This window comes from Littorina saxatilis, linkage group LG6 (assembly GCF_037325665.1).
Source record: "Littorina saxatilis isolate snail1 linkage group LG6, US_GU_Lsax_2.0, whole genome shotgun sequence".
NCBI lineage: Eukaryota > Metazoa > Mollusca > Gastropoda > Littorinimorpha > Littorinidae > Littorina > Littorina saxatilis.
Window position 1 is genome coordinate 9,696,236 of NC_090250.1, and position 12,287 is coordinate 9,708,522.

A 12,287-nucleotide genomic window follows, 5' to 3' on the forward strand; every position below is an offset into this window, starting at 1 on the left:
TACATCCAGAAACCCAGCTGATTCAGTCTGAACTTAACATTGTCGCCTATGGCGCATGCTAGCTCAACCGATTTTGCTGCCGGGTACTGATGTCATAGTTGAGTTCATCACATTAACCTTTCAGTTTGAGATACAAGGGTGACCATTGTTTGTACATTGAGTACATTTGATTTAAATGCTAACAACTAAAAACAGGGTGGTCCAAAAAAAGCGCCATTTTTCAACCAGTTTCTACCAAATTTACAAGACAAAATCTCCCATCATTCTGCTATTGTTTGGTTTGGTGATTTTTTGTTTCTAAATCTCCCTTCGCAGTCAAACATGAGATCAACAAGAAAACAGGACGCTTTTTGGGACCACTCTGTGCAAAGAAGACAAGAATGTATACCATGTTTTGTTTTTTGAGTCTATATCATTATCTATCTGAAGTTTTAATTAAAAAAGTAAAGATAATACATTCTAGTTGCCATTTGATATACGTTATAACGATTTAAAGGACTGCGCATGCGTGTCACACAATGGTACACAGCTCTGGAGAATAACCCAGCGGCTTTCTGGACAGACTAGGACGTTTTTTGCTGAATAATTTCGTAAGTGACACATTTCAATCCGCCACCGTACCAGCTCAGGAGCTTGTGCAGAAGCTTGTGACATGGAGCAAGATTGTGGCTAAAGGGAGCAAACTTCTTTACCATTCCACCACTTTGTTGAGTAACACGGTTGTTTCCCTTGTATTACCGGGGTAGTTCTCTGCATCTTCATTGTTCAAGTGTTGTTTTTACATGTGTAAACTCACACGCACGCAATGTGTCTATTAATTTGGTTGACAAATTAGGGGGTTACAGTGCCGCTTCAACTTTCACTGACGATTTGACCTCATTAAAGACATTTATCAAACAATGGAAAAAAAGGATATAATTTGGAAGAACTTGACTACTTGTATGTAAAGTTGTATGATGATCTGCCCAGTAGTTTTCTGAGAATCGCTCTACACACACACAAACACACACACACACACACGCACACACACACACACACACACACACACACAAACACACACACACACACGCACACACACACACATACACACACACACACACACACACATACAAACACACACACACACACACACACACACACACACACACACACACACACACACACACACACACACACACCTCCCTCATCTCATGTCCCAGTCTATGTTACATCATTTAGTCCAAGATTGACTAAATGTAAAAATGAAGATCTTTTTGCTTAAATCAGAAAACGGTGAATCATAAAATCAACAGAGATGCGATAATCCAAACAGTATTTTCGTTAATAGAACTATAGTATAAGAAATGTATTAATACTAAACAAGTCGCGTAAGGCGAAAATACAACATTTAGTCAAGTAGCTGTCAAACTCACAGAATGAAATTGAACGCAATGCAACGCAGCAAGACCGTATACTCGTAGCATCGTCAGTCCACCGCTCATGGCAAAGGCAGTGAAATTGACAAGAAGAGCGGGGTAGTAGTTGCGCTGAGAAGGATAGCACGCTTTTCTGTACCTCTCTTCGTTTTAACTTTCTGAGCGTGTTTTTAATCCAAACATATCATATCTATATGTTTTTGGAATCAGGAACCGACAAGGAATAAGATGAAAGTGTTTTTAAATTGATTTCGAAAATTTAATTTTGATCATAATTTTTATATTTTTAATTTTCAGAGCTTGTTTTTATTCCAAATATCTGGGACAGGCTGATCTTTCTTAACCCAGTGTGGGATTTTCAGTGGGGTGACCACCCCCAACCCAGCGCGTCCCCGGGTGGCGGATAGGGGAACGGTCTTCAGATATGGAGATCAGCCGCTTGCGGCCGCGGACCAAACTGGCTCCGGGTGGGATCCCGGCAAATCCTCCCCCCTGTGCTCTCAGGGTAGGACGTACGGGCCATGAGCTAAGGGTGAGGTAACCCCGACAGAAAACCCCGAATGCTGAAGACGGAGGACCCGGGCCGCACGGCGCATTCTAACAAACCACGGGTACACGCACTTACGCAAATGATGACACAATCAACCAGCACAGATGGAAATGGCGCTCGCCCATTGAGGACCCCCCAGGGTGGAGCAGCGTCGGGTCCCATGCCTCAAAGGGACCCAGCCCCAACTACTGGAGGTCCCTCCCGTCCGTCTTGTCACGCCAGGGGACGCGGGAGGAAAGTGACTGGCACCACCACAACCAGGAAGAAACCCAGTCAGCAGCGACCTTTTCAGGTCATGCACTGGAACGCAGAAAGTATCCTGAACAAGAAGACAGAGTTGGAGTGCTCATATCCTGCATGAGAAGAACATCAACATCTGCTGTATTCAGGAGACGCACCTGACACCCCAAAAGTCCTTCAAAGTGAGAGGCTACCAATGCCTTAGGTCCGACAGAACAGACCGAAGCAAAGGAGGAATCCTGACCCTCATCAGGAACAACATCAATGCCTGTTTGATAGAAACGCACATGGAGGACTCCGAATATCAGGTGATTCGAATCCAGACGAAGACATCAGAATTCCATCTTGTCACCTTCTACTGCCCCAATGATAGACACCTCGCCCTTGACACAATCCCCGCAAAGGCCTCCAACTTCATCGTGGTGGGTGACTTCAACAGTCATTCACAGAGTTGGGGATATGACCACCTGGATCGGAGAGGAGAAGAGGTGGAGAACTGGCAGGACGACAAAGGTCTCATCCTTTTGAACAGTCCCTTTGACTGCCCTACATTCTACTCCAGAAGATGGCACACTACATCAACTCCTGACCTAGCCTTCTGCACGGAAGACATGCACCAGCTAACCAGCAGAGAGGTCGGAGAACAGCTAGGTGGAAGTGACCATCGGCCAGTCTTTTTGACCCTGGGCATGGAGTCCTGCACTGAAGCTTCCTTCCCACGGTGGAACTACAAAAGAGCGAACTGGTTCCTCTTTAGACACCGCACCAGCGAACTCACCAAAGACATCAGAGTCGAGGGTCGAGACATCAACATGGTGGCGAAGGACTTCAACATGAGCATCCTCAGAGCAGCGCGTGAGTCCATTCCCAAGGGTGCCAGGAGAGACTATAAGCCCTACTGGAGCAATGAATTGCAGGAACTGGATGATGATCTAGCAGACGCCAGAAGGGAAGCAGAAGTCAACCCGTCACAAAACAACAACATCCACCTCCAGGAAGCCAAAGCCAAATTTCTCAAAAAGAAGCTACAGGCAAGACGGAGAAGCTGGCAAGAGAAAACAAGCTCTCTGAACCTTGAGAAGGATGGCAGAAAGCTCTGGAGGCTCACCAAGCAGTTGAATGATGAGAACACCAGCAGAGGAAAGATCACATTAGAAGAGAACGGGAAGGTGCTAACTGGAAAGCATGCTGCCAACCAATTTGCTGAAAGCTATGCAGCTGAGAGCAACCTCCATGTTAGCCCCGAGAAACAGAGAGAAGCAAGAAGAGAGAAAAGAGAGAGACCTGCCAGACAGTCGACAGTGGACGCCATGAGTCAACCACTCACACTCCACGAGCTGCACTCAGCTCTGAAAAAGTCAAAGGCGAAGAAGTCCCCTGGCCCAGACGGCATCACCAACGAGATGCTAACCCACCTTGGTAGTGCAGCAGAGAACAAGCTACTCGAGGTCTTCAACAGCAGCTAGCAAGAAGGATCACTACCACAACTCTGGCGAGAAGCGATCATGATCCCCATCTTAAAAAAAGGGAAGGATCCAAAGAAGGCCACCAGCTATCGCCCAATCAGCCTCACCAGCTGTGTTGTGAAGACCCTGGAGAGAATTGTGAACGAGCGCCTCAGGTGGTACCTGGAATCCAGGAACCTCCTCGCCCCTGAACAAGCTGGATTCCGACAGTTCCGCAGCACTGAAGATCAGGTCACTTACCTGGCGCAAGAAGTTGAAGATGCCTTTCAGGAACAGAAGCTGGTCTTCGTCACCTGGATAGATCTTCAGAAGGCCTTTGACAAGGTCTGGAAAGATGGACTCATTGTAAAACTGCTGAGGAAAGGCGTGTCCAGCAACATGTACCAGTGGATTCGCTCTTACCTCTATAACCGCAGGGCAAGAGTTAACGTCGACCAGACCAAAAGCAAGAAGTTCCTCCTTCGTCATGGCGTCCCTCAGGGCGGAGTCCTCTCCCCCACACTCTTCCTTCTCTTCATCGACGATCTGGTGTCTGAGATGCCCAAGGGGATCAAAGCTGCTCTCTACGCAGACGACCTTGTGATCTGGTGCAAGGAGGAGCACGCAAGTACTGCCACCTACAGAATGCAGCAAGCGGCAGATAGGCTGAACGCATGGGCAGAAGATTGGTGCTTCTCCATCAACAAGGAGAAATCCTCCACCACCCTATTCACACTGTCGCCAAAGCAGAAAGCCGAAACCATTAGGCTTGGTGGAACTCCTCTGAGAGAGGATGAAGAAGCAACGTACCTTGGTGTCACCTTTGATAGACGGCAGACCTGGAAAACACACATTGCACAGGCAGAGACGAAGGCCCGGCGCAAGCTAGCCATACTCATGAAGCTGGCAGGTACCACCTGGGGAGCGAACGAGAAGATACTGAAGACAGTATACCAGGGAACAATCAGACCCCACCTCGAGTACGGCTCCACAGCGTGGTCAACCTCAGCCAAGACAAACCTGCAGACCCTTGACCGTGTGCAAAACCAGGCCCTCCGACTCATCACTGGTGCAATGAAATCCACGCCCATCAAGGAAATGGAGAAGCTTACCACCATCCAACCCCTCTGTCAGAGAAGAGAAGCCAAGACTATGGTACAGGCCGAGAAGCTCAAGTGCCTACCCGACCACCCCATGAAGCACAGACTGAGCAACCTCACCAAGAACCGGCTCAAACGGAGCAGTTTTGTACACGAGAGCAAGAGACTTTCTCGACAGTACAGGGAAGTCCTCCCACAGAACACTCTACCTCTGACTCAAGAAGAAGAGGAAACCCCCAAGGCAACAGAGAAACCAGGCATCCAGATCTGCACCAGTGTTCCACATGTTACCTCAGGAGAAGATCAGAATGACACAGCTCGACAGGCACTCACCTTAGCCCTGATCGACGAACAGTACCCAAAAGAGCCGTGGGTCCATGTATACACCGATGGATCAGCAACTAACGCCGTGCTCAATGGAGGTGCAGGCATTCTCATCCAGTTCCCTGGGGGACATACAGCTACATCCAGCGTTGCCACTGGCAAACACTGCACAAACTATAAAGCAGAAGCTCTCATGCAGGCCGCCTCCTTGGTTCAGGACTCCGCAGACCCTTGCTACCAAGTTGTCTTCCTCTCGGACGCCCTTTCAGTCCTTCAGGCCCTAGAGAACGACAAACTCCCACAGCTGGCCAAAGCATTACAGATGGTCAGACAAACCAGAAGAGTTGTCCTCCAGTGGATACCAGCACACTGTGGGATACCAGGAAATGAAAGGGCAGATGAGCTGGCGAAAGAAGGAGCCGTGGAAGACCAACCTGAAAACAGTGTCAGCTTTAGTGAGCAGAAGACAATCATCAAGGCATTGATGAGGCCAAGGACAAACAGAGATGACATCCACACAATGTCCAGAGAGCAGCAAGTCAACCTCATCAGGCTGCGTACTGGCCACAACAGGCTCAATGCTCACATGAACCGAAAGTTCAAGCTGGCGCCATCACCAACCTGTGCCTGCGGTCAAGAAGACCAAACAGCGGAACACATCTTACAGCGATGTCCCTTACTAGATGAGGAACGAAAAGAAGTGTGGCCGTCACCAACTCCCTTGCAGACCAAACTATACGGCAGTCGACAGGAGTTGGAGAAAACGACAACATTTATCACCAGTGCTGGACTGATTGTGTAACCTCTGCGAACGCCAAGAAGAAGAAGAAGAAGATTCCAAATATAACATATTTATATGTATTTGGAATCAGAAAATGATGGAGAATAAGATGAACGTAAATTTGGATCGTTTTATAAAAAAAATATTTTTTTTACAATTTTCATATTTTTAATGACCAAAGTCATTATTTAATTTTTAAGCCACCAAGCTGAAATGCAATACCGAAGTCCGGGCTTCGTCGGAGATTACTTGACCAAAATTTCAACCAATTTGGTTGAAAAATGAGAGCGTGACAGTGCCGCCTCAACTTTCACGAAAAGCCGGATATGACGTCATCAAAGACATTTATCAAAAAAATGAAAAAAAACGTCTGAGGATATCATACCCAGGAACTCTCATGTCAAATTTCATAAAGATCGGTCCAGTAGTTTAGTCTGAATCGCTCTACACACACACACACACAGACAGACAGACACACACACACACACACACACACACACACACACACACACACACCACACACACACACATACACCACGACCCTCGCCTCGATTCCCCCCTCTATAGTCTACGTTAAAAAAGACCCCAACAAAAAAATAATGGGAATATCCGTTCTCCTTGCAGTTATCCCTTTTTTTGCACGCACAGATTATCAGTTTTGTATAGCAAACATAAAATTTGGACTGCACACAGTCTGTTTATCCAGACTCTAATTTGGGCAATGTTTGGTAAATATGTGTATAACTATAAGAAGTAGATCAGAAAAAGAGTGACGTCTGTTATGTTCAAAATGCAGAGTGCGTTTGGAATTCGGGAGGACACTAAATGTTTAATAACACTGTCCAGAAAGAATGTCTCTCAGTGAAAAAAAATCAAATCATTCAGATGCCTAGCAAAAACCAAGCGATACAAAAACGATGAAAGTACAGCGTAATATGATTAAGTTTTTGAAAGCTCTTGAACAAACAGATAAGGGAATGACAGATGCACCAAAAGACGTAGTATGCAAGACGGACACTCAGTTGTGGGTCATATTGCGCTGAGTGCATGCACACTTGTTCAATCAAAAATAAAAATAAAAATAAAAACAGACAGCTGGAGGTCGCAAAGTCATCTCTCTGTTTTTTTCTCCCCCCCCCCCCTCTCTCTCTCTCTCTCTCTCTCTCTCTCTCTCTCTCTCTCTCTCTCTCTCTCTCTCTCTCTCTCTCTCTCTCTCTCTCTATTTATGTCTCTCTCTCTCTCTCTCTCTCTCTCTCTCTCTCTCGGTCTCGATCTCTGTCTCTCTCTATGTCTGTCTGTCTGTCTGTCTGTCTGTCTGTCTGTCTGTCTGTCTGTCTCTCTCTCTCTCTCTCTCTCTCTCTCTCTCTCTCTCTATGCATCTCTCTTTATCTCTGTGTGACTCTCTCTCTCTCTATCTCTCTCTCTCTCCATCTCTCTCTCTCTCTCTCTATGTATCTCTCTTTATCTCTGTGTGTCTCTCTTTATCTCTGTGTGACTCTCTCCCTCTCTATCTCTCTCTCCATCTCTTTCTCTCTCTCTCTCTCTCTCTCTCTCTCTCTCTCTCTCTCTCTCTCTCTCTCTCTCTCTCTAGAGGTTTCAAGCAGCTTATAACTTTACCTACTAGAGTCGCAGAAACTTCATCTACTTTGCTTGATCACATCTACTCAAACAACCACTCCTCAGTACTAAATGCTTCACTCGCAGATCTTAGCATTAGTGATCATTCTCCAATATTCTGTACTAAAACCACTAAAATGCCAAAATCAAATCATAAAGGTCACACAGTCATATCTTTTCGATCCTTTAAAAATTTTGATCGTGATTCCTTCCTGTCCGATCTAAACGTAGCACGATTTGACCAAGTTTTCAACCACACGGTCCCTGATCAAGCATTAGAATGTTGGTATGACACCCTATTACCTATAATAAACAAGCACGCACCTATAAAGAAAATGAGAGTAAAACATGCTAAACTTCCACCCTGGATGTCCAATAAAATAACTGAAGCCATGGATCAGCGTGACCTGTTAAAAAAAGCTAAACAATTCCAAGATTATAAAACGGCTAGAAATAGGTTAAAAAACATGGTTCGTGACTCAAAGAAAGCTTACTTTAATAAACTCGTTGAGAATAACCGGGATATCTCGCAGATCTGGCGTGCACTAAATTCACTCATCAGAGGTTCCACCTCTAACTCCACCCAGATCCCCCGTCACTTAACGCCAGACATTTTTAACTCTCACTTCTCGTCTGTAGCTACCTCTCTTAGCAACCCTGACAATGCCTCTCCCAACAACTCTGACAATCTATCCCTCTACTGCAAACAAAAGACGGCGAATAAAGCACCCTTTCAAATCCCACCCATTGCAGTGCACGAATTAGGACGACTGATTTCACAACTTCAGAACAAAAAATCTTCAGGACCTGATGAAATCAGCAACCACTTATTAAAACTCTCCCTTCCTTACACAGTTGACTCTCTCACATATATCTTCAATCTCTGCATACAGCGCAATACCTTTCCGCAAGCACTAAAGAAAGCTAAAGTTATTCCTCTCCCCAAATCCAAAAACACTTCTGATGTTAGCAACTACCGTCCTATTTCCTTACTCTCAGTACTATCAAAGCTTCTTGAAAGACATATTCACATTAATCTCACAAAATACATGGACCGTTTGGCCCTTTTCCACCCCTTGCAGTCTGGTTTCCGCAGTAACCACTCATGTTCTACTGCGCTCTCGCTTTTGACAGACAAATGTCTGTCAGCCATAAATTCTTCCCAGCTCTCTGGGGTCGTATACTTTGATTTTTCTAAGGCCTTTGACCTCGTTGATCATAAAATTCTCCTCAACAAATTATCACTATATCTCAACGGATCTGACCCCTCTGTCTTTCTTTCAGTCTTTCCTTGAAAACCGATCGCAACAAGTCTATGTACATGGTGCGTACTCAAGAGAGGAGTCCGTGTTATATGGAGTACCCCAGGGCTCTGTCTTAGGTCCTATTCTTTTCTGTATTTACGTTAATGACCTTCCACTTCACTTCTCTGACAACTCAGTAGAATGCCACATGCTCGCTGATGACACAACACTACGGACACAAAATAGACGCCTTGACAATATTCAACAATCTCTTCAGCACACCCTTAGAGACATCTCACAATGGTGCTCTGAAAACAACATGGTCCTAAACCCTCTGAAATCTAAATCAATGGTAATTACAACGCGCCAGAAGCATCAGTTGTCCCCCCTCTCACTAGATCTCACCATCAACGGAAACTCGATAGAAAAGGTTAGCGAACACAAACTGCTAGGCGTGATTATCGATGATAAGCTTAGGTGGCATTCCCACATTGAACATCTGTGTAAACGCGTTTCAAGAAATGTATTCCTACTTTCAAAACTTCAGTCAGTCATAACTTTAGACGCCCGAAAAATGTTCTACAACGCCCACATCAAACCTCACATTGATTATGCCTCTGTCATCTGGGATGGCTGTAGTGATGCATTATTCAAAACTATAAATTCTCGTCATCGAAGGTCAGCTAAACTCATTCTGCCTGACCCATCACTAACTACTGACGCAAAACTGACAGCCCTCAATATACCTCAACTTAAACAACAGCTTTTATTTAATAAATCAGTTTTCATGCACAAGATCCTACGTGACCAAGCACCCGAATATCTAACTCACTTGTTTCAATCAACTCCTCGGTATTCCACCTTCAAGCATAATCTGGCCTGCCCGAAGCCACGCATTGACATATTTAAAACTAGTCTTTCATACTCGGGAGCCTATGTCTGGAACTCCCTACCTACATGCTTAAAATCGATCAGTAACCTTAAAACATTCAAAACACATCTGCAAAAATACATTCAAACATCACTTTAATGTGATGTGCCTGGTTGCTCAAACGTATGTATGCCTTCTATCCTTCTGAAATGTGCATGTGTGTGTCTTGCGTCAACTTGGTGTGTGTTCTGATAATGTATGGTTGTATTGCCCGTATTGTGATATCTGTATATCACATGTCTGTAAAGGATGATCTTATTCTTATATTACTATTATTGCGTGTGTCTGCGTTTCATCATAAAAAGTTTGTTCCTATGTATTCCCATTTCGATTATAACCATTTTGCTTAGATCAGGACTAGCTGTAAGAAAGGTCCTACGGACCTAATGCTATCTTTCCTGTAATAAAGTTCAAAGTTCTCTGTCTCTCTTTCTCTCTCCCTGTCTCTCTCTCTCTCTCTCTCTCTCTCTCTCTCTCTCTCTCTCTCTCTCTCTCTCTCTCTCTCTCTCTCTCTCTCTCTCTCTCTCTTTCTCCCTCTCTCTATCTCTTTCTCTCTCTCTCAGTCTCTCTCTCTCTCTCTCTCTCGCTCTCGCTCTCGCTCTCTCTCTCTCTCTCTCTCTCTCTCTCTCTCTCTCTCTCTCTCTCTCTCTCTCTCTCTCTCTCTCTCTCTCTCTCTCTCTCTCCCTCTCTCGACGGCGGAAAGAGAATCATACCATCAAGGAACACCATTTTGAGTGTGGACACGGTCTGAGCATGACGTCATGCCCCGATATTGCTCATATAAAATAAACCAGGAATTTACACAATGTACAGTGTCCCCTATGAATTGTACGTGCATTGTTGATCTACGTCGAAAGAAAATTTACAATAAACAAAGTCACCCACAAAAAAAAAGGGGGGGGGGGTCCCATTGCTTTTTGTAATTAATCATCTCCACTGACCCGAATATTCGACGGAAGTGAGCATCCCTCGTTGCGTCACAGGCGCCCAGTTGGCCCATATTGTGAAGACAGCGGGTTTCACCACTCCCTGCAATGTAAGAAAAGCATTGGCACATGAAATAATAAGTGAAGGAATGTCAAGGTATGGCATTTTGTGACATCTATCATCAAACATCGTTGGAAATGGTTTCATATAATCATGTTAACAAACAGAAAAACAAACAAACAAACAAACAAACAAACAAACAAACAAACAAGTCGCGTAAGGCGAAAATACAATATTTAGTCAAGTAGCTGCCATTTTTCAGCAAGACCGTATACTCGTAGCATCGTCAGTCCACCGCTCACGGCAAAGGCAGTGAAATTGACAAGAAGAGCGGGGTAGTAGTTGCGCTAAGAAGGATAGCACGCTATTCTGTACCTCTCTTTGTTTTAACTTTCTGAGCGTGTTTTTAATCCAAACATATCATATCTATATGTTTTTGGAATCAGGAACCGACAAGGAATAAGATGAAAGTGTTTTTAAATTGATTTGGACAATTTAATTTTGATAATAATTTTTATATATTTAATTTTCAGAGCTTGTTTTTAATCCGAATATAACATATTTATATGTTTTTGGAATCAGCAAATGATGGAGAATAAGATAAACGTAATTTTTGGATCGTTTTATAAATTTTTATTTTTTTTTACAATTTTCCGATTTTTAATGACCAAAGTCATTAATTAATTTTTAAGCCACCAAGCTGAAATGCAATACCGAACCCCGGGCGTCGTCGAAGATTACTTGACCAAAATTTCAACCAATTTGGTTGAAAAATGAGGGCGTGACAGTGCCGCCTCAACTTTCACGAAAAGCCGGATATGACGTCATCAAAGACATTTATCAACAAAATGAAAAAAACGTTCGGGGATTTCATACCCAGGAACTCTCATGTCAAATTTCATAAAGATCGGTCCAGTAGTTTAGTCTGAATCGCTCTACACACACACACACACAGACACACAGACACACAGACACACACACGCACATACACCACGACCCTCGTTTCGATTCCCCCTCGATGTTAAAATATTTAGTCAAAACTTGACTAAATATAAAAACAAGCTTGAACAATTATGTATTATGGGTACCCGATATGATGAAGTTACCCTTAGGCCTTGAGAATGTCTCAAATCTCGATTTATGTTTGTGGGTGTGTGTGATTAAAGAAAAAACAACAACAGTTATTTCTGTCATTTTTCCATTTCCTTCTTTCTTACTTCATATTCTCATAATTCATGAACGCTGATTTTAAAGGTGGTCGTCTACATTTTTGCTTTTTTCAATAATCTTATTGTTAGATTTTGCTAAAAAGTTATGTCAGATGATGAATGAACCATGGGGGAAAAAGTTATAGAAAAAAAATATGTAAACAAAGATTTTAATTTTGGGTAGCGTGACTCACGCTTCCAATATTTTGTTTTCTGTTTGCTGAGAACATGTGCTTTGCCTAAAAATACTGACCAATCAAATTCATGTCACTATGCTTATAGCCACGCCCAAACAAGTGCAGCAACAGTTTGACACTGGAGCGCTGTCCACGCTTTTTTTTAAACGCACAAAATGCACGGGATTTGAGAGGAGTTTAGCGCTTGGCATTTTGCAAATAAGGATATCCTACTATGAGTACTACGCTGGAATACTACAATGAATGTT

The 12,287-nt window shown here is 43.9% G+C and overlaps 1 protein-coding gene across 1 annotated transcript in view; it reads right to left on the reverse strand.

Annotated features, from left to right (window-relative positions):
- LOC138969672 (sodium-dependent phosphate transport protein 3-like) overlaps positions 1-12,287 on the reverse strand; it is a 64,260-nt gene that overhangs the window by 31,152 nt on the left and 20,821 nt on the right. Inside the window, exon 3 of the mRNA XM_070342531.1 lies at positions 10,589-10,676. Coding sequence (XP_070198632.1) covers positions 10,589-10,676 — 88 coding nt within the window. The remainder of the gene's footprint in view (positions 1-10,588; positions 10,677-12,287) is intronic.